Raw genomic sequence first — 21,718 nt, 5'->3', positions numbered from 1 at the left:
CCCCCCCCGGCCGGGAGCTGGTGAGCAAATACCCTGCCTCGGGGGAGCAGCTCCGGGCTAGATCCTGAGCACAGCAAACGCCTCAGATCACCCAGAGCCACGTGTGGAGGAAAAACACCCACGGACCCGAACACGGGGTTCAGGCGCAGGGTCCAGTGCCCCAGGAAAAAGCCACGAAGGCCAAGCTCGAGCGAGCCCCGTGGTGGGGGCAGCCCCGTCCCGCAGCTGCTGCGAGCCCCCGGGGTCCCTCCTCTGCCCCCGGCCAGCGAGGGGCCCTGCGTGAGCCCACGCTGGAACAGCACCTGCAAACAGTGCCCCCTCAGAGCTGACACCCCCACTTCATGAAGAACCCACCCCTGGGTGCAGCCAGGGCGGGAGTGGGGGACGTCGCCCAGTGGGGACCGCGTGTCCCAGTCATGGGCAGGACCCCCAGCTCCCGCACCCCGACACGAGGGGTAACACAGCCCCCCCCAGCCGGCCAGGACCAGGGGTGCTGGGGCTGCACGACTGCACCTCAACGGCTGAAACCCGCCAGGATCAGCCAAGGTATTTAAGTCACGCCCCGAGGAAGCAGAGAGCATAAATTCCTCTCGGAGCTGGGAACACCTCCAGATGCAGAGCCTGAATTAAGCCCCATTTCCAGCTGATTTTCTGCCACCGCAGCAGGATGACAAACGGACAGCGGGTCTGTGCACGGGCCCAGCAGACAGGGAAGCGCCAGGCGTCCGCGCATCTCGTGCACACTGGGAAGGTTTCATTTTCCTCCTCGATTTTAATTCATCAGTGAAAAGGCCCAGAGCAGATGCTGTCGGCTGCTGCAGCCACACAGCCCTGATGAACCCCCGTGTGTCTGACAGGGATAGGAGGGAAGGTCGCTCGCAGACACGAGCGGAGCAGAGCCAGCGGCTCCCGGATCAGAGAGACGCCGGCGCTCGCTGCGTAACGAGGTCCCTCATCTGCACACTCGCTCCTGCTCTGGACCAGCTGCACCCCCCTCGCAGGGCTCCTGTTCCAGCCGCACGTGCCCGGGGACTCGCTCTCAAGGATGAAACGTTCCTTATCTCCGTTAGCACCAGGTTTTCCACCTACCATTTAATTTTGCGTGTGCCGTCGGTTCTGCTCGGGGTGGGCAGCTGCAAGATGGGGGAATCCAGTGGCCGCTTCCACGCAGTGACACCACAGAGACCCCGGTGGCACCACGGCCACCGTGATCGGAGCTTGGCGTGTGCGTTGTTGTCCCTGGATGCCGATCTGCCAGGCAGCAGAGATGAGTCCGTGGAGCTGGAGGTCGCAGTGAAGCTCCGAAGAGCTGGATGAGAGGTCGGAAGGGTCAGGGGGGCCCAGCCACAGCAGTGGCACCTCCCGGGAGTTGCCCTGACCGGGGCCCCAGGAGGACCCAAACCCTGTGGGGCAGCCGAGAGGATCCGCTCGCCATGGCTGGGGCACAGGGACCGTCCCCGGGGACACGGCCCCGGCCCGGCACCCCCCAAGGACACCCAGAACCAAACCGAGACCGGTCAGTCCTCCGGCTGGCAACCGAGCGCCGCTCGCGTTCGCTCCGACACAACCAACACCCCGTGTTTTCTCTGGCTGGCAGAGCTGCCCAGCAACAGCTCCTTCCGCTGAAGGCATCCAGGGAAGAGAACCAAACCCAAACCCTGCCGCCACTGAGGCGCTGAGGGTCGCCTCATCCGTTATTTTGAAATTCCCCTTCCCAAGGGTTCACGCGGGGGCACCCCGAGGCTCAGCACCCCCAGCTCTGCAGCACGGCGGCAGGTTTGCTCTCCGGTCCCTGGTGCCTGTGGCCGCTCTCGCCCCCGGGGCGGCCGGTCCCGCATCCCCACGAGCTGCAAGGCCGGGCCTGGACCTCTCCCGAGGCCCATGAGCCAACGCTCGAAGCTGCAGCTGCCTGGGAGGGTGGATTGGGTTGTTCATCTCTCTGACGGGTGGAATAAACACCCTCCACATTGATACCGAGCTCATTTCTGATACTTGTTTAGAGACTTGACAATCCCTGTATAAAAGGATTTCCTTCCACAGCTGAAGTTTGACATTCCTGCATTATTAGATTATTTGCAAAGGTCTGCGTGCGCTGCAGGAAAACAACGCTGCCGACATCCAACATTACAACCTGCTCCTCCACAAATCATCCCGGGCGCAATAAGCCGCGGAGACAGCGCCCATTTGAAAACCCCCGACGTAGAGAAGCAGCCAGGGGAGGCGGTGGGGCGGGAGCGCGGGTGAGCGAACACAACCCAGCCACGCCGTAATAACAAAAAATAATTTGAAAAATAATAAATGAAGGAGGGAGACAAGCCCGGGAGAGGGAACCCTGTCCCAGACACACCAGCTGCGGGGTTCAGACTCCAGCACTGCCCCGGGCTCCTCACGCCACAACCGGCACGGCCCTTCCCAGCGGCACGACTCAGGAGGGCACCGGCCCCGTGGCCGGGGGGATCCTGGGGCACGGACGGGCGGCGGTTCCATCCCCCTGCCCGGCTCGGGGACAGGCACAGCCCCGCGCCCCCGGACCCCCCCACCCAGGGGAACCCTGGGGGTCCCAGCAGTGGGAACAGGGGCTTTGGGAGTCACGGGTCCCTGCCCAGAGCAGCCCCCGCGCAGGGAAGTTTAGCCAAAGCATAAAATTCAGAAGAAAATTACTTGAAAAGAATTATTTCTTCAGAGAACAATTCATGCCTATTTTCAGACCATTAACTCCTTCCTCCTCTGCAGAACCCACCATCAGGTTCCTGATGGAGGGAAGCGCTGTCAGAGGTGTCAATCATTTTGGCAACAGTTCCCTCTTTCCAAACCCTTGTTTTAAGGACCAAAAAATCAAATGTAAAAAAATAAAACCAACAAAAACCCCCCAAACCACAAAGCAACCACCCCTTCCCCTCCAGATTATTTACTGCCATGTGAAAAATACCTTCCCTGAAACCCAGGTCTTAAAAGAAAAAAAATATTAAAAAAAATATCAATAGTTTAAGTGACTTATTTGTGCTGCTGAAGGTTTGTTTCCCAGTTCTGACAGCGTCTCTCTGTGTTTAGTGCAGCCTGGGTGTCTCCACCGGGACGCCAAGCGATATTCCTCGGTGGGGATTTGCACTCATTTATCCCCGTTTCGAGGGGCTCAGCCGGGCACGGAGCTGGCGACGGATTCAGACATGCGGCGAGGCCGGTGCCCGTCTCCTGCAGCTGCGGGGAAGCGCCGCCAGCTCCTGCGGGAGGGACCCAGCCGGGATCTGACGCCTTCCCTGGCGCCAGCAGCCGCCCAGCACCCACCGCAGCGCTGGGGTAACCACCCCTCGGCCCCCTCCTCCCCGCACCGCCCTCCCCAGGACTCGGCCCAGCAGAGCCCGCGCTGGGCCTGGCCTGGGCAAACCCCACTGGGGCGAGTGGGGCACAGAGGAGCCCGATGGCCCCGCAAAGCGGGGGCTGCACCTCCCCGGCCCTCGCTGCTCTCCAAACCCCGCGCTGGGGCTCAGCAGCCTCATGCCCCCAGTACCCAAATGGATCAGTGCCCTTGCCCAGCCCAGATGCCCAGGTGATGGGCTCATATCCTGTCCCCCGGAGCAGCCGCTGCCCGCAGCCGCCCTCAGCCCGGGGCTCCCCTGGGGGAGCAGAGCCCCAACGCCGGGTCCCGGGGTCCCGCTGCCGAGGGAGGGGGAAGCGTTGGGCACGCGGGGGCACAGGACAATGCTCCTGCTGCAGAACACCCTCCCCTCTCCCGTCTCTGAGAGAGCAAGTTTCCTACCTCCCCATCACCAGAGAGCCTCATCAATCATGTTCCCTCTAATTAACTTCTAATTTACCTCTTTAGTCAAATCTGTTTACAATCAGAGACAAGAAAACACGACCCAACGAGAGGTGCGGTGAAGATTGGTCTCTCTCCCTGCACACTCCGCTGCCTCCGTGCCGCAGCCCTGCCTGTCCCTGCAGTGTGGGCAGAGCACGGGCAGCAGCGGGTGCATGAGCCCCGTGTCCTGCCCAAAGCCCAGCGGGCGCTGCCCGGGGCCTGCGCCGCTCCCTCGCCCCACTCCCAGAACCCACATTTAGCCCAAGAACCGACAGCGATGCTGCTGCCTCTGAACTTTAACCCAGGGTCAAAAAAATCAGAAGGGGTTAAACCAGGGAACAAACCCCACCCACCACAACCTCCAAATGCTTCCTTAAAATCTGTTATTAGCTCAACCCTTTAATCCTCCCCCAATTACAATAACGACGTTCTCCACAGCTGCTGAGCCTCGTGGTGCCCGTCCTCATACCTCCAAGGCTTCTCTGTGCTGCTCAACATTACGGCAAAAATGAGCTGGCCTGCAGCAGCACATTAAGCTGAATAATTATCTTAATTAATAACAGCGGGCCCAGGTGGGCATCCAGCCCATCCCACAGACCAAGGCAGGGCTCTGGCGTCTCCCAGCAGCAGGGCTCGTGCTCGGGGCGCAGTGGGGACCAAAGGTTCCCCCCTGCCCCAGGCACTGCCCCGACAAAATCTGCTTTGGAGAGGCAGCTCAGCTCCCGCCGGCCCAAACCGAGATCCTGATTTATTTGCCATCACCCTCTTCCAGTGCGTCTCCCTCTCCTCACCAAATCTCACAATTTATCCACCAAAAATATTCACGGAGCAGGGATTTATGCAGGCACAAGCACAGAGCAGCAGTGCAGGCCCAGAGGCCAGCCCGGGGGTAGGGGGGGTCCTGGGAGCGGGGGGAGGCAGGAGTGGGGGGCTCTGACCACCCCTCTATGCCAGGGTGCTGGAGAGCAGGACCCCAGCGCAGCACCACGGGTCCCCCACACCCACCATCAGCCCTTGGGGATGCTAAACGGGGCTTTTGTGCTTCACCAGAGTTTTGTACAAGATCACGGGTTTCGCCTGTCCCAGGCAGGGCCGGGAGCCGTTTCCAGGCCTCCGGTACGCTGGGACGACCAGGCAGAGGATCCTGACTTGTGTGCAGTGGGGTTCCTCCCTCCTCAGGGAGTTTGGGACTCAGGAGGAGAGAACAGCTCATCACCCGCCGGCCACAGTTCATCACTCAGCAGCCCACCCTGCCAGGCGCAGGCAGCACCAGCCCCCAGGACGATGCTGAGCCCCAGTCCTCAGCACCAGTCCCCCCCGTTCCAGACCCTTCTCCTGAGCTGGGACAGCACCAAGCACTGGCACCCGGAGTAACACTGAGACCCTTCTCTGCTGTGCTGGGAGCCCAGCGAACCCCCAGGGCCCCCCACTTCTGGTTCCTTCACCCGGTCCCTCGGCACGAATGCACCCAGCACACGTTCGCTGGCACAACCCACCGTGGCAGCGACTGACACCAAGCAAATGCAAAAACCCAGAAGAGAACAACCCTGGAAGAACCCGGGGAGAGTCGTTAGAGCTCGGGCTCGTTTGCAGCCCCACGGCCGGGCTCTGCGAGCGGCTCTCAGCTGGCAGAGCAGCAGCACCCCACGAAATCACAGGGCACACACCACGTCAAATCACCAGTGCTTCAACACTGGTTCTTTCAGCCAACTACCCAGAGACTTAAAGGGTTTGGTGAAGCACTTTGAAGAGCTAATAAATTACGAAAGGAAAAAAAAACAATCAAAGAAAAGCTGTCTTATACAAGAGGAACATTAATTAGGAGCAGGCTGAGCTCCTCCAGCAGCACGCGGCCGGTCGCTTGAGCCGGGAACGATTCCCAGCCCAGTCTCCATGTTCAGGCACCCAGCGAAGGCACGAGGATGGAAACGGCAAAGGAGGAGACAATTCACCTTCCGAAAGAAAAACTCCAGCTGAAGCAGCAACACGGGCGAGGGGTTTTCACTCCCACCAGACGCTGCAGGAGGTTTCTGCCCCTCTGAGGGGCTGACTGGGAGCAGCGATCCTGCACCGCGCCCGCACCAGCTCCCTACCCCCGCGCCAGGCGACTGCTCACGCCTGGGGCAAACAGCGACAGCAGGTTAAAGATGGTGCGTGCCCATTTCAAAAACTTACCTTGCACTCAAGCAGGTTACAGTACTATTTTCAAGACCCTCCCTGCTCTTTTCCCCCCAATGTGTGGCCCCGACTTCCCAATCGAAGCCGTCTCGTTTATTAAGTCCCTCCCCTTTCTGCCCCAAACCCCCTCCTCACCCCCTCCCCCTCAGACCCCAGTGTGGGAACAGCAGCTCATCTTCCAGGGGCAAAACCAGAGACCAGCCTCACCGGTGGTGTGGAAAGGGAACAATTCCCAGACTCAAGTGAAGTAAAAAGCTAAACACTTCTGAAAGATGAAGAACACCTTTAAGGAAGCAGGTTGAAAATAGAAGAAATTAGGAATTCAAACAAGTTCTGCGCCAAAAATGTGTTTTTGCAGCTTTTTGTGGCTGCTGAAACCATGACTTCCATGTTGATCCCCTGAACAACAGCGTTTGATGGCACCCAGGCCAGCAGTGCCTACGCAGTCATGACTGAAGGAAGCCTTTAAGCTTCCCTGACAATGCATTTTTCTTGGAGATAAAAAATGAATGCTGCCAGCATGCAAATCTCTCTAAATTAGGCAAGGCCCAGCTTGCTGGAGCTGTGATGTTTTGTGATGACAGTCATTAACTTTAGCAGAAGAAAAGAGGATGCAGGGAAATATTCTCAGCTACTTCTTGTCCCGGTTGGGAGTCACCGCTCGGCGAAGCGGCGGGGTCTGGCCCGCTGACACCGGGAGCTACACTGCGAGCGCAGAAGGACGAGCTGCGGGGCTGTTCCACCGCGCTCAGCCGGGCGGGTGGAGGCAAAGCCCTCGGCCTTGCTGCAGCTCCCCCAGCATGGCCGCGGGGCTGTCCCTCCCCACGGGTGACATTCCTGCTGTGACACAAAGCCAGACTCCCCGTTCAGGAATCAGGACCCCCATGTCCTACAGAACGAGCGCAGCCGAGGCCTCGCGCCGACTGCGAAAGGAAGTCAGTGGAATTTGGGCATTTTCCTGCTTACTCACCTTCCCTCCTAGTTTTGAGCACAACCTGGAGGGCTGAGGGCTGACTGGCCCGGGCAGAACCTGCCCCTCATTCCGACCCACCTTTGGGAAGGTTTAGCAGGACCAGTTAATGTGGCTGATTCCCGCTCACCCTCTGCCACTGAAGAATGGTTAAACTGGACACACAGCGACGCCTCAGCCTCCCCAGTTTACGTCAGTACAGCGGATTTATGTTTTCATTAATGTATCAGGCTGGAATAACTTGCAAACAATCTCTTGAGCTACCAGGGCTCCTCTTTACCCTCCCTCTAACGCACAGACTGGTGTCTTGTTTCACACCCATCACTGCAGTTTGACTGGGGGGGGGCAGGAAAAAAACAAAAAAAAAGGAAAAACCTTGAGCTGCCCTACTGCTTGGTATGTGGCTGCAATCCCACTCACAGCAGACTACTTCAATAAGAAACAAGGAATTAAAAAAAAGCAAACTATCTTTAATATCTCCAAAACCCCATTTAGAAGCAGTTTCACAGAAACATCACGTTCATCGTGCAATCAAGGCTGAAGGGCAGCAGGAGGAGGGAGAACCAGGCGCCGCGTCCTTGTGGGCAGACACAGAATTTGGCCCCCGAGTCCTCAGAAATTCTCCAGCAGATCCAGGATCCGCTTCTGCTCGCTCTCCCGAAACTCCTGGTTCTTCCCATCCCCGATGTTCTCCGCGTACTCTGCGGGGGGGAAAGCAAACAGACAACAGGCTTTGAGCGAGACACTAATGAACGAAGGGCAACTCCTCTTGCAGATACTGCAGCAGAATCTAAATCTGTGTCCACTGCAAACAACCCAACGGGAATTTATGCAAGGAGCAGCAATGGTTTTTCTCTCCACCCCCAGGGTTAAAGCTTTGCATAATAAACATCTACTGCCCCCTCGTTAGAAGCTGCTGTAGCAAACAGAGCCTGGAGCAGGAACACCCTGCTCCTCACCGAGCAGCTCAACCTGCCCAAGCAGACACCAGCGCCCAGAGGCGGCTCCGGCGCCCCGGTACCACATTCTCAGGGTCAGAGGCGCCGCCCGTGCTCCTCCCAGCTGCTCCGTCAGCCCGGCGGAGCAGCCCACGAAATTCAGAGCAGTCCTGGACAACACGGGCTTCTCAGGTCCCTTTTAACACTGAGTATCGCCAGGGAAGGTCAGGCAGGGGCTGTTACACAACGGTTAAACATGCCCAACCCTGGCTTTAAGCTGCCTGTTGGATTTTTGTCAAGTAGAGACCAATTCCTCAGTCTACAGGTGCTTCTGACCCATACAGAAGAAAACACACCAGTTCAGATTTAACTACAAAAGCAACTCCTTGTCTTCAGGCAGACCCTGAGCAAGGTCTGGCCCATCCACACACACGGCCAAACACCATGGAACCAGAAATTCCCTCCGCAGCTCTCCGTCCTGACATTCCCCTAAAGCTGGCAGCTCTCCTTCCCGTCCCAGCTCCCTCCTTGCTGCCACCAGAACCTGCATATTCAAAGATGGTTTAAAAAGAAAAAATGAAAAGCAGGTTTTGAGCTGCGAAAGCAAGGAGCTGAACAAATCTTAGTAAATCAGGAGCAGACTGCCTGGTTAGACAGTGTTTTCCAGCCTCCGCCTTCTCGCATTCTTCCTCTTCTTCCTAAACAAACAGAACAGCTTGTATTCAAGCATCTGAATGGCAAGTTGCTGTAGAAAGTTTGCTTTAATATTTATACGTTCAGCACTGCTACATGCTTCTGAGCTCCATCAAAGCCTTTATTATAAGAGCACTGAAAAGAGTGAGGACAGGGAGAAGTTAGCTGATGTGGGAGTCTTCCCTCCTGCATGCACTCTCTCTCCACGTACAAGAAGCAGCATTCTTTGCCAGGGCCTCTGGGAGAAATCCTTTTAATATTTATAAACTGCTACAGTACCTGTAACGAGAGCAGGCGGGTAATGCTGAGGTTTGCTGCAAGTGAACCCGACCTCCTCGCTGTCCTGGAGAGGGGGACCAGCACAGGGGACTCTTCCCTCAGATGGAGAAGCTGCTCTCCACCGCACTTAACGAAGGCAGCAGCGAGCTAATAGATGTGTTGTAGCTCCCTACGCACTAATTGCACCAGGGCAAGGCCCCGGCAGCACGGCGTCGGCTCCGCTGCGTTTGCTCGCCTCAGCAAGGGGCTGCGCCACCGGCCTTGGCAGGAGCCAAACCCCACCGCAGCCCAGCCGGCGTCACCCTCCCCGGAGGAAGCGCCCGCTGAGGCCAGAGCTTAGGCCAGAGCTTAGCCCGGGTGCCCCGTCCCCTTCGCGCAGCACCAGAGCCTCCTGCCAGCAGCCGCGGCCCCACGGGGAGCTGGCGGACGAGCGGGCTCCGTCCCCAGCGAGCCCTCCCCGAGCTCCGTCAACGCGCCTCTGAAACAGCTGCCACCACCACAACTGCCTGTCGGGCACTGCTGCGCTGCCTGCCGCTGCCACCACCGCTCCGGGGCCTGGCGCCAGGGCAGCGGGGTCCCAGGCAGCCCCGGCTGCAGGCAGAGCTCCGCAGGCAGCGGGGTCCCAGGCAGCCCCGGCTGCAGGCAGAGCTCCGCAGGCAGCGGGGTCCCAGGCAGCCCTGGCTGCAGGCAGAGCTCCGCAGGCAGTGGGCACGCGGCCGGCCCCAGCCGTAGCTCCGAGCAGCGCCAGAGTGCTCCAACACACAGCTCAAGCAGGGACACTGCCGAGTGCCGCTCATGACACAGCCCTTCTATTGTCCCAGTGAGATCTCTCAGACAAAAGCAAGCCACAAATTCCTCTAATCTTGGCCAAAAGCTCAGCATTTTTTCCTTCTAAATATTTAGGCTTCATAAAACTAAAATCCCAGTAACTCCCAAGGCAGACTGTTCGCTGGGTTACCAACAGTTGCTAATGCTAATTTGAAGAGACCAGAGAAAACTCCCAGAACCAGGCTTAAAAAAAAAAAAGTATCTCCCACTGAGGTTTTATGTATTTACTATTTTATTTAAAATTCCACCACTTCAGTGAGACAGCAAAAACATCAAATGTAAGCTCCCCCTGCCAACAGTTAAACAGAGCTTACACATTGCTGTAGCTACACAAAGAGAAAGGACCTAAGATTGGTTTCTGCTTCATTAGACAAAATACAATGGTTACGGAACAGTAAAAATCAATAGGGGAATATTGAAGCTTGTAATGGATATTGGAAGCCATAAAGCCTGCACATGCCGAGGGACCACAGCCCAGATCCGGCCCCTCGTAACATCCCTGCCTCTGCTTTCTGATTACCTGTGCTCACAGGTTTGGTTTATGACTGTCAACAGGCAGCTCACCTTCCCGGCTCCCGGAATCACCTTCCCGGCTCCCGGAATCACCTTCCCCTAAACCAGAAGTTTAACCAGGCGCCACATCTGGGTGTGTCTGGGAGGGCTCTGGGTGCCCAGGGCTGGCCTCGTGGCTGCGCAGGGATGGGCCCAGGGCCCAGCAGCGCTGCCTGAGAGGCCTCTGCCCCGCGCCGTGCCCTGCCGGAGAGACGGAGCCCAGGAGCTGCCCCGGACACAGACCCCACTGGCTGTCACAGAGACCAGTCTCCATCCCAAAACATCCCCCCAGCCACGGCGCACACCGTGAGCCGCTTTCTTCCGAAGGATAAACTCACTGTCCCGTCGCAGGTAACGCTTGAGCTTCAGGAACAGGGAACTGCGGGAGGACTGGTCAGTCCCCAGAAACGCATTTCATGAGCCTCGGTTGTTCCCAGCCCCCCCCTCCCCCTTGAAAGCCCTACCACAGGAAAACAGCCTCACTTCCTCACTTGCATCATAAGTAATTCTGAGCAACCCCAAGGGATCCATCAGCTGTCAGGTTGCCAGAGAAACATGGAGAATATGTAGGCCATAAAAATCAAACTAAAAACTAAGCACCTAATTAGTATGCAAAAATAGAAAATAAAAACTGAACAAGAGCAAAACACTGAACAAAAAGTAAAAATAAACCAGCCCTCATCTGTCCTGAGAGCAAGTTGGAAAGTGGCCTGGAGACATCTGAGCCAAGGCTCGAGGCTCCCGACCGTCCCGGCATTCGGGAGAGCCCCACAGTTCAGACCCCAGCTACATTCTGGAAGGGTCCCGCTGGCCCCAGCCCCCCCGAGGCACAACCGACGTACCCCAACAGGCGAGTTCAACCCACCGGCCCCCCCAGAGGGGCAGGCACTTGTCCTGGTGTCACTGGTAAAAGCTGCTGCATCTACACTGACAACATACTTGGACTTTAGTGTGTAACTACTGAAAAACTGTAAAATGCCACCAGCACAGACTGCAGAGAAGCTCAGCGCCGCTCCTGCCCCGCAGGAATCTTCTGGGCCCCGCTGGAGTATTTCACAAGGGCCCATCAACAAACTTATTTCTAAGGTCATTGACACTTGGGATGGCAAAAGTCCCTAAAACCAGCAAGTGTAAGAGTTGGGGAGAGCTGAAGAGAGCGCCCCAAATACTGTGTCCACACCACACGTGGCCCCTCCAGGCAGAGAACGCGTTACCGCCAAGGACCGACCCTGCTGGACAATCCACAGCTTGGGAGATGTGATAAAACCACCGAGAAAGTTTCACAGTGCAAGTCACTGTCTGTGAAAGAAAGAATCGGATGAAATTTTTATGCAGCTGCCCTCCAACTCAGCTTAGTATGTAAATCAACAAACCAAAGACAGGAAGGTGAGGGGTGTAAATCCAGCGAGGTGTGCAGACAAATCCCTGCGGCCCAGGTCAAGCGTGGGAAGCTGAAAGCGGACGTGTGCCACGCTCTAAGTTGGAAACGGACAGATTGGAGGCAGGAATTTTCAAGTATCATAATTAAATGAGGAAAAGACATCCTATCAGTCCCCTCTGCTCATCAGCAGGCATTAACTTGCACTTGCTGGCAAAGGACAAGGGCCAAAGAGAGCCCACAGCTGTGAGTAATCTCACACTGTCAGAAAATCACTCTTAACTTCATCCTACCAGCCACCCTTCTGATCCCCTTCTTTCCTGCATGTGGGAAGGGAGAAAACCGACAGGATCTGCAAGAAAAAAGCTGCCGGTACCTGCCAGTGCTGAGAAGGGGAAGAAAAGGCCAGGAGCACGTCACTGTTATTCCCAAAGCAAGCAGAGACATTGAAACAACCACCCACAGCCCCGTACCCCCGGAGATGCTGCCAACCCTCCTTTCTCTCCAGAAGAGAAAGACACTCCTCAGCCCTCACCGAAAACAGTGCAGCCCCCCGGGAGCAGACACGTCCCGCCCAACCCTCTGCTGAGCAAGGAGGCACCTCCCGTGGGCAGTGCCCAGCTGAGCCTGGCAGCTCCGAGCGAGGCTCCCTCCTCCTCCTCCTCCCCAGTTCAACCAGCTGCTTCTGCTGAAGGACAGCAGGCTACGGACGAGAGGCACAGCTCAAATAGCACTGCTCTAATTCAACATAAGCATTAAAAATAACAAGCAGTACTTTAAAACTGGGATTGCAAATCACAACAGCTACATTTTAAAGCTACAGAGGATACTTTAATGCAATAATCCATATTAATCTGACACTAAGAACAAGACAAATACACCATGGATACTAATATGGTGCAGATGGTAAAGTGCAGGGCCATGTTAATGAAAGATGAGACTCCACTATTCTTCCCTCTAGCATGCATCTACACTTCCCTTAAATATTTACTCTAGTGTTAATGTCGGCAGCGAGTTCCAGCCAGTCTGTAGCTGGTGGCAGCGCAAAGCAACGATGCTCCATGACAGCAGCCAACAGCCCATGTCCTGACGCCGAGGCAGAGGGTGTCTCCTCCCAGCGGGGTCCAGCCCTGCCCGCGCTCAGAGCCCCGCTCAGCGGCTGCGTGAGGATGCTCGTGAGGCCAAGGAGAAGCACACGTGAAGGCCCATCCAACAAAGCAACAACCAAGCTGTCCCCAGCAGAGATGAGACACAGGCATGGGAATATCTCAACTCACCCTTCAGGATGTGTCGAACAATTTTAATGGAGCTGCCTCTCATGTTCAGAATCTGATGGACTCTCTGACGAATCTGATGGGAGATGTGAAAGAGAAGAAAATAATCTTCAGTACAACACAAAACCATGCACAACCCCGCGTTTTCCCACTCTGAGGGAAGAGCAGAAACCCTGCGCACCACAAACCCCAGGTGAGCCTCGCCAGCCCACGGCCCCAGAGCGCTGCTCGGAAACCCTCAGGAGGGCGTGTGGCTCGGGCACACGTGGCCACGGACCACACTCACAGACCCCGAGGTAGCCACACCGGCGGCAAGGCAGCACTCTGCACGGCTCAGAAGTCACCTGCTGTAGCCGGTGCCTTTGTGAGACCTTCAAGAGGAGGTTCCCTTCCACCGCTCTCAGCAGCGGCGTAAATCGGGCTGTTCCATTGCACCCCGTGACCCCGCTCGTGGCAGACTGTGTGAATTCAGTGACAACAATCACTAACGCCCCCCTAACTGCTGTAACGCCATGAAGCTGTACCGACACAAACGCAGTGAGCGGGTTTCCTCCCAAAAAAAGGAATCAAAGAGATTATTCAGCGAGGAAGCGTTTGCAAGGATTTAGAGTCTTGTTTGTATCATGGATGGAAACACAGATGATCTGCCAACCTTGCATATAGCTTTACCTGGGGAACATTGGCATTGCAGATCTCTGCCATGATGTAACAAATGAGCTGTAGAACAAAGAGACCAGCATCCAGGCGACGCAGATAGAATTCGTCTTCCATGTCATCGTCTATTATCTCGCCCCGACGCACCATGTCCTGTAAAGCAACACAAAGAAAAGGTGTGATGATTGCCTCTCAAAATACTTCCCATTAGCAGTGGCAAAATGTTGGTGATATTTGTGGTTTCTTAAGAAATGTTTTGTTCCCCAAAACAGTAACATCCATATATTCCTTGCCAAAGAAGAAATACTTTTAATAATTCATTTAAATTCAAAAAACATTTCATTCAGTTTTGAACAAGGTTTTGCTTTTGCTGGTTGTGAAGTGTGTCCATCTGCAAATTAAAATTTTAATTTAAACATACAAATTACATTTCTAAATTGAGCGATTAGGGACTGTGAATATGGAACAAACCAGTGTATCTATTATTTATAAGTTCTTTGTCAAAATGGAACAAAAAACCTGCTTTTACTGGCCGTTTGAGGGTGCTGTTAAGCAGTGCAGAACATGACTCCAGCAGACTCAAAGACCTATCAGGCTTCCAACTTCATTATCGACTGATGAACAAGAGAACAGGTCCCAAAACTCTGCCCCAGGGCAGCTTTGGCACACCCAGCCATGCTCCTGCGGGGACCCTGGCGAGGCCCTTACAGACCACCAGGGACGGGTCGTTCCTCCTGCGTGCGGCTCCACTGGCCGGAGTGGCCCAGAGGGAGGCCAGAGGCGGCCGGGCCACCCGCCCTGCCCGGGCAGAGCCGCTGCTCCAGAGCACGGGCAGAGGCAGCGCGGCCCGAGCAGCCCCCGGGGAAGGCCGGCCGCGTCCCCCGGCTGGCCCTGTCACCCCTTCTCAGCGAGACCGACAGCCCGAAGGAACTGATGTCACGTGTGACCTTTTGCATTTTGGGGTTTGTTTTTTGGTTTAGTTCTTAAATAAAGGAAGCAGCTTGTCAGACCCTGCTAGCTCACTGCAGCTTGCGTGATTTATTATGCAGCCGGCTGGCAGGTGGGCACACGCCAGCAGAGCAATATTTTCTCATTAGAGCCGTCACCAGCAAGAGCACTGTACCTGTGATGCTCGACAAGAACCGCTTCCTCGGGGCACACGTGCTCCAGGCAAACATACGCAAGGTCACCAGCACCAAAGCTGACTTAGGCTACCAAATCTTCCTGTTCCATCAAGCCAAGGCCTCACATCTAATAGAGGTAGAGTCTTTTAGGCACAAGAAGGAAAATTAACCCTGTGCACTTCTGACGGAGAGCACAGTGGATGCTCACTACACCAAAATCCGATTAAGTGCCTCAGAAGTACAGCTGCTTAGCACTGCCTCCAGAGAGCGAGAGGAGAGCACCGGTAATGAAACACTTTTCCTCTCCTCCTGGATATCTAGCCTGCCAGTGAAAGAACAAGTTAAGTTTAAAAAAACAATGCCTACTTGCCAGTGTCATGAAGTCAACTGTTTTGGCTACACTCCAGGATGCTTTAGCATCGGATCCTGTAGACTCCAGCATCTGCACAACTGTCATTTTCTCCAGGTTCTCAGAATCACGGGCACAGGCATGACTGGGCAAAACTTGCACACAAGCTCTTGCCAGTGAAAAGAAAAATTCGATTTTGTGCGAGGAGTGACTTTCCTCACCCTACATCCATGCCAAATTGCTTGAATCCGATCAATTCTGGTCTCTAAAGCTAAACAATGTTGAGTCTGGCTAGCAAGACATCAGAAGCCATTGACTGAAATACCAAAAAACCCCACTGCAGAAAGGTGACAATTCCCAAACCGCTGCTGAACCTCTTCCCTGCACACAGACGTACTGGCTACTCTTCTCAACGGTGCTAAATTCCTGAACAGAAAAACATCAACGGGCCAAGATTTTGAATCTCCAGAGCAGGAAACAAAGAGCGTGCCTGTTCTGTATTCTGATCCAAGCACGGCGATCACAGGAGCCGAATCCAGGCAACTGCTGTCTTGATTACACAGAGACGGCAGCAGTTATAACAGCCCCTCTCGACAGAGAAGCAAGATTATTTTGTGCCAGTAAATTAAGCAGATATGAATTAGAAGACAAGTACAGTTTTAAGGTGTCTTTTCACAGTCTTTTTTTTTAAACCACAGCCACCCTTTAAATGCTAATCTGCCTCCCAGTACAGTACCAAATAGCCACCTTTCCACTTTGTCTCTCTTTCAAAGCTGTCAAGTCGCTAGCCTCCAAATGAGCACTCAGATGCCATTTCTAATCTGCCAACAATATGTACTGAGATGCCCCTTGCTGATGGGAGAAGACAGCAATAAGATGGGCTTCTGTGAAGCTAAAATGAGCTTCTCTCACACTAATGAGGCAGGACTGACAGGCCTCGAGGTGTCAAGTAGAGACTCGAAACCTAAAGACACAATGGATCTGCCAACACTACACAAAAGATCACGTCTGCTCCACGCAGGGCCCAGAAGATTCTCTGCATCCCCCTGCTTCCTTACCTACCACTGCCCTTCCCCAGCACACAGGGCGAGGCTGGGCAGAGCAGAAGGGATGGGCACTGACCGAGAGCAAAACCCTTCCAGGATCCTGGGTTTGCCTCCTCAGCGGGTGGGACAGCGCAGCCACTCCAGCTCCTCAGAGACGAGAAGGCTCCGAAGGCTGTGCAGGAAAACAGCCGTCATGGCTTGTCCCCCACGCCAAGGACAGAGCCTCTCCCCTCCCCGCTTTCTGTCTGTGTTACTGGGGAGGGGCAGGTGATGCAAGCCGTGCTCGGGAGGGGCCTTCCCCGCTGGCTGACAGCCAAACCCAAGGCTGTCGCTAAGCCCGTGGTCAGGAGACAGGGACCAACGCCTGCAGCAGGAGAGGGGGAAGCAGAAGCCTCGGGTGAAATCAGACCATCGTAACAAGGGCTGCCCAGGACCATCTGCTTTCAGCTCAGCTGGGACGACAGTTTCCCAGGAGCCTCTCAGCGGCTGTGGAGCACACGGGCCCTTCAGCAGACAGACCCTCGTTTTCCCTGAAGCAGTGGTTAGGACTGAGCACGGTCACGGACCCGCGGCAGCCAGCGGAGCCGGCAGGCACCCAGGTCACACCAGGGTGACCAAGAAACTCTCAGGTCCACACGAGAAGCCATCAGAGCCCTCTGCCGCGGGAAGGACTTTCTTCATTTCAGCCTTACAAGCAGAAACACGCTTCAATTTCTGTACATTGAGCCACCCATCTGCAAGAGCTGAAAAGCTCACTGCGATCAAGCACACCATCACTTCCGAACCAGGAGAGACGGAGCAGCAGCTCCTACAAAAGTGTGAGCTCACCTTCAACAGCAAGAAACAGGAACCCCGTTAGGGCCGTCAGCTAAAAAGACCCACCAGCCTTAGGGAGAAAGTTGACAGCTCCCCTCGGCCTGCTGCCATTTGCACAGCGGGCACCGGCCCTCCCGGGAGCGGCGCCGTGTTCTCGCTCGCACTAACACAGTCCTGCCCTCAGGACAACGCCAGGCAGTTCAGTCTCTCCAAACCGAACCGAAATGCTGGGCTGATAGAAATTCCTATTTCAGTTACCCCAGTCTGTGGATATTGCTCATGCCAGGAGTTCCACCTCTCCCTTTCAAGGATGGAATGACTTAACTGTAGCACAATTAGCATGTAATTTGTAAGTCATTATAGCACAAAGTGTCTGGTGAGAATATTTTATCGAATAAACCTGCTGAGCACAATTTTCTGTGGAACTATAAAAATATTAAACCATCTCCTGTCTTCCTACCATCTTTAGAGATCACTAGGGCTATTGCTGCCACCTGTAATTATACGCCATTTTAGGGGGAGTTAAAAGCCATAGGATTTTGCACCATTTCCTACAGAAAGAATTAAACAATTTGAAAGGGGGACGAGGTATTTTCTAGGTTTCATTAACTAAAAACTCTGAGAAAAGTGCTAAGACAGTCGTCAGGTGTTGGAGACAAATGCTCAGATGGACTGTGCTCCTGGGTTTCAGGTGGCAGTCAGGGAAACCATGAAGTTACCTCCTTTGATCACTACCCACAAACAAGGGGGTACCACGGAGGAGGGACCCAGTGGATCTCATCCCGAGCCTTGTGCAGCTGGAGCTGGATCCTGGAGCTGCAGCTCCGTTACAACTGGTCCTCCTCAGAAACAGCTGCCTTCAGAAATTCCTCCCCTCCCTTCCACCCTCAGCTATTCCCACACCTTCACTGCCACAGGCTGAAGAGCTGGGCTATAAACCAGATCGCTGAAATAAGTCAAGCTAAAAGAAAGAAGAAGAAAGAGAACTGCAGGAGCTTCTTATGCCAGCTGCACTATTAAAGATAAAACACCAGGTATGACACACTCAGTCATTTCTTGTATAACCAGGTTCTCACTTCCTGTACCACAAGACTTACACCAGGACACTCTGTCCATCAGACCCGGATCTCACTCTCAGCAGCACAGGCTGAACCTGTAAGATCTCACAAGGTATTGTCTTCCTTTGGGGCAGGGAGAAAGGTGAGGATCTGTATACACCAGATTTTTGGGGCACTATGTCCTCCAAGAGGAAGGTCAAAAGCCCCCAAGTGCCACAGCACAGTTTCTAAAGGACCAGGTGTTCATCCCATCCACTTCAATATTCATGTGCCACAACTAGAAACATTAAAGTGCTCCATAAATCCTGTCACAGGCAGACAGTGCCATGATCTGATGGGCAGAATGATGGCTTCTGCCTACTTCTGCGTGGGGAAACGCTTGGGCTGTTTCAGATCTCAGGAGCCTGTGTCCTGCTGACCATTTGAGGTCACTACAAAACAAAATGATAATTCTGAGAGTGTTCCAAGCTAGGAATGAACCTCAACATCATATTTCATAGAATCATGGAATATCTCGAGTTGGAAGGGACCCCTCAGGATCATCGAGTCCAACTCCCTGCTGCTCGCAGGACTGCCTAACACTAAATCATATGACAGAGCTGAACTCTGACAGGCTGGCTGCCGTGACCACCTCCCTGGGGAGCCTGTTGCAGCAGCCGACCACCCTCCCAGTGAAGAACCTTTTCCTAACGCCCAGTCTGACCTTCCCCTGACACAGCTCGGATATTACAAGCTAACACAAGTAGCCAAATACTATGCCTGTATAAAATCCACGAGCCTGGTCTGAGAGCTCAGTCCTACACAGTCTTGTGTCGTCAGGTAGTTTCATACACGTTGTGCCCAATATATTGCACATATGAGACGTTTCTACCAAATCCTATTATCAGCTCTAATAGGAGTGAAGAACTGGGACCCATTTATTCAGCCACTCCAGCCCACAGAGCCCTGCAGTGGGGCAAAAGCACAGTGGCCTTCTGGATACAGGAGCAAAACCTGAGGTTCTTTGGTTTCTCATCTCTTGTGCATCAGTAGACAGGAATGGGTTAATATAATTAATTAAAGAGCTTCTACACAAGCTTCTTCACAGTCAAATTCCCTTCGCCCCTGCTTACGGCTACAGGCGTTACCATTTGCAGGCTGCTTCAGGACCTTTTTGGATAAAGGGCACGTGCACTGGCTGTTGCATTTCAGGGCTCTGTAGAGCAGCTGCCAATACACCGCAAGACTTCAGCCAAAAAAATCCATTCTGTTTTCTGCGTTCTAAAACCCACACGCCAACACTGAATTGTAAAGAAATAATTTCTTGCTCTGTTCCGAGGAGGACAAACGGAGCGCGAAGGGATAGCAGGAAAGGGTAAAGGCTGTTTTTCTTCAGGCCACCGTTCATTTGTGAAGCTGTGGCTGTCCATATGGAGCTCAGGAGCGCTGGCAGCAGCAGCAGCTCCATTCCTCGGTCACCCCCGTGCCCCGGCGCCGAGCCCCGCTGCCCTCGCAGCGCTTGCCAGCGCCCAGAGAAGCAGCCTTGGCTGCGGGCAGGCAGCTGTTTGTCGGAGCCTGGCTGGGGGCTGCAGCCCGTGGCACGCCGAGCTCGCCCGCGTGCGGGGACGGCGCCTGCAGTGATTACTCTCCGTCAGTGCTAATCAATCTCACACCCTCTTCAGTGCTGATACAGATAATCTTGTGGGAAGCTGGCCAAGCTTGCTAACAGCTCTGCAAGCTGCTTCCTGACTCCAACAGCTCGCTCTCTTTCAAAAAGTCTGTTCCAGCTTCAGTTCCAAGAAAGTACTGTGTGGTACCAAGGCTCATGTCATTCAAAACGATTCACTGTTGGTGTGCAGAGAGCACACCAGACTTTGGCTGCAGCCTCATCTAACTAATCAAAATAGACGCTTTCTCGCAGCTGATCAGAACTCTAAAGACCAGGGTAGGAGGCCTCGCACATTACCATGTAATTGTCTCTCTGCATTTCACTTACTCTCCATCTGCCAAACCAAGCAAGATTGCAGCCAAGTAAAAGTGAAGGCAAACTCAAGCACAGACTTAGGCCCTCCTAGTAAAATTCACTCTAAAAAACAGCCAGAAGCACTCGCTGTAGAGAAGTTCTCAGCCCGTTTCCTCTGAGGTTAAGTGGGAGCTGGGGAGCGGGGCAACACGAATGAAGAGGTAAGAGCACAGGTATGAGGGCGTGGCTCAGAAGAGTGACCTCGCCGAGCCAGAAGCCCTGTGCAGACGACAAGCCCGTGCAGAGGTATTACAGACACGAGCTGGCCAAACTTAAGCAATACATACGTGTTTCTCTCCATCAATCTTCTTATCAGCTGCCTGCATTGCATCCAGGTACTTAAAATACAGTTCCATCAGCCTATCAACCTGCAAGGGCAGAACACAGAGACCTAAGCAAGAAAAAAGAACAATGCAATCATCTTTAATCCTTCCTGCGACTTTGTTTTCCTCCCAGCTGCAGTCTTCACAAAGTAACAGGCAATTCCCACTCACAGGAAGGAATATATTACGAAGGAGGCTGGTGGGATGAGCACGCTGGGGCCGCAGGCGTCTGAATGTAACCCCCCACCACAGTACGGTCTCCTCCACGCCAGCCAAGAGGCAGCAGACACACACGTGTCCCCGCTCGCTCCCCTCCTGCGCTGTGCTTCTCCCGGTTTCTGCAGCGGACGCTCCCGGCCACGCCGTACGCAGCCAAGCTCACGGTAAATGTGTCAGACACCTTCCGGCTCTCCTGCTCTCCTCTGAACTCTGCTAGGCAACTGAAAGCCTGTCTAGTAACGGGAAACTTTCTGCAATTGGTAGAACAGGTTATGAAAAACACCTTTAAAAGGCACTAATGAGGAATACTAAGGAACCAGTATTTCCCCAGTGGCAAAATTTACAAATCTCTTGGGAATTACTGTTTTGCAAAAGCTGCTGTTTCTGTTTCGCAGCTGTTTGATCTCTCCACCACCATGTAAATATTTTGGAAAGAATTATCCAGAGTAAACACCACTAAAGTGACACATTCTAGCAGAGGGATGGGGAATGTTAAATGTCTACTACAGCAATTCCTAAACTCTCTGCAAGAGCTTCACTAGAACAACCGGCACCTTTGCCCCCTGCGCCGGTCCCTCGGAGCCAGCACAACGTGACACCACAGAACGTGTTGCGTGACCAGGCTTCAGCAGAGAGACACAACCCCGGGCTGGGAATCGCTACTACCATGTGCAAAAGCACCAGGAAACAAGAGCCCGGGGGATGTGGGAAGCTGAGCACTGAAGGCGTTTCCAGTTCTCCAGTTTGTAGATGCCAACACGGATGAGAGAGCAGCGGCTGGGGAGAGCCCCAGGCTCTGCAGGCAGGTACGGCGACGGCTTCTCAGTAACTCCGCGAGCGCACAGACACCTGCTGTGAGCGAGGATCCTCCCAGCCAGGGAGCCCAGAGACCACAGACACCTATTCAGCACTCACCTTCTCACTGTCGTTCTCTGTGAATTTATTCAGCAACCGTGTCCTCTGCTGCCCTCTCAGGTTTCGCAGAAGGGAGGCCAGGATGGAACAGACATGTTCTAGAGATACAAAATGAAAACTGCATGCTGAGATTAGGAAAAGGAGCTTATTTCCTCTGTAACATGCCATTAAATTTACTACTAGCACTCCCACATGTAGCTGTTGATAAGCGGAACCCCGGTTCCTCCCCATCGGCGGGGAGAGGAGGCAGAGCAGCAGCCGTGCTCGCCGGGAGCGCAGACAGCTCCGCGCCCGTCGCAGCCCAGCCCGCGAGGCCTCCTCTG

General features: G+C 54.4%; 1 protein-coding gene across 2 annotated transcripts in view; it reads right to left on the bottom strand.

Annotated features, from left to right (window-relative positions):
- Positions 1 to 7,396: 7,396 nt before the first annotated feature.
- Positions 7,397 to 21,718, bottom strand: part of CTNNBL1 (catenin beta like 1) — a 55,522-nt gene continuing 41,200 nt past the window's right edge. For both annotated transcript variants that reach the window (XM_074888045.1, XM_074888044.1), the window contains 5 exons: positions 21,396 to 21,493; positions 20,226 to 20,306; positions 13,559 to 13,696; positions 12,893 to 12,965; positions 7,397 to 7,648 (listed from right to left, as the gene is read on the bottom strand). In XM_074888045.1, coding sequence (XP_074744146.1) covers positions 7,560 to 7,648; positions 12,893 to 12,965; positions 13,559 to 13,696; positions 20,226 to 20,306; positions 21,396 to 21,493 — 479 coding nt within the window. In that variant the 3' untranslated portion in view covers positions 7,397 to 7,559. The remainder of the gene's footprint in view (positions 7,649 to 12,892; positions 12,966 to 13,558; positions 13,697 to 20,225; positions 20,307 to 21,395; positions 21,494 to 21,718) is intronic.

This window comes from Strix uralensis, chromosome 18, assembly GCF_047716275.1.
Source record: "Strix uralensis isolate ZFMK-TIS-50842 chromosome 18, bStrUra1, whole genome shotgun sequence".
NCBI lineage: Eukaryota > Metazoa > Chordata > Aves > Strigiformes > Strigidae > Strix > Strix uralensis.
Note: the sequence above shows the minus strand (reverse complement) of the source record. Positions and strands in the feature narration are given on the sequence as shown.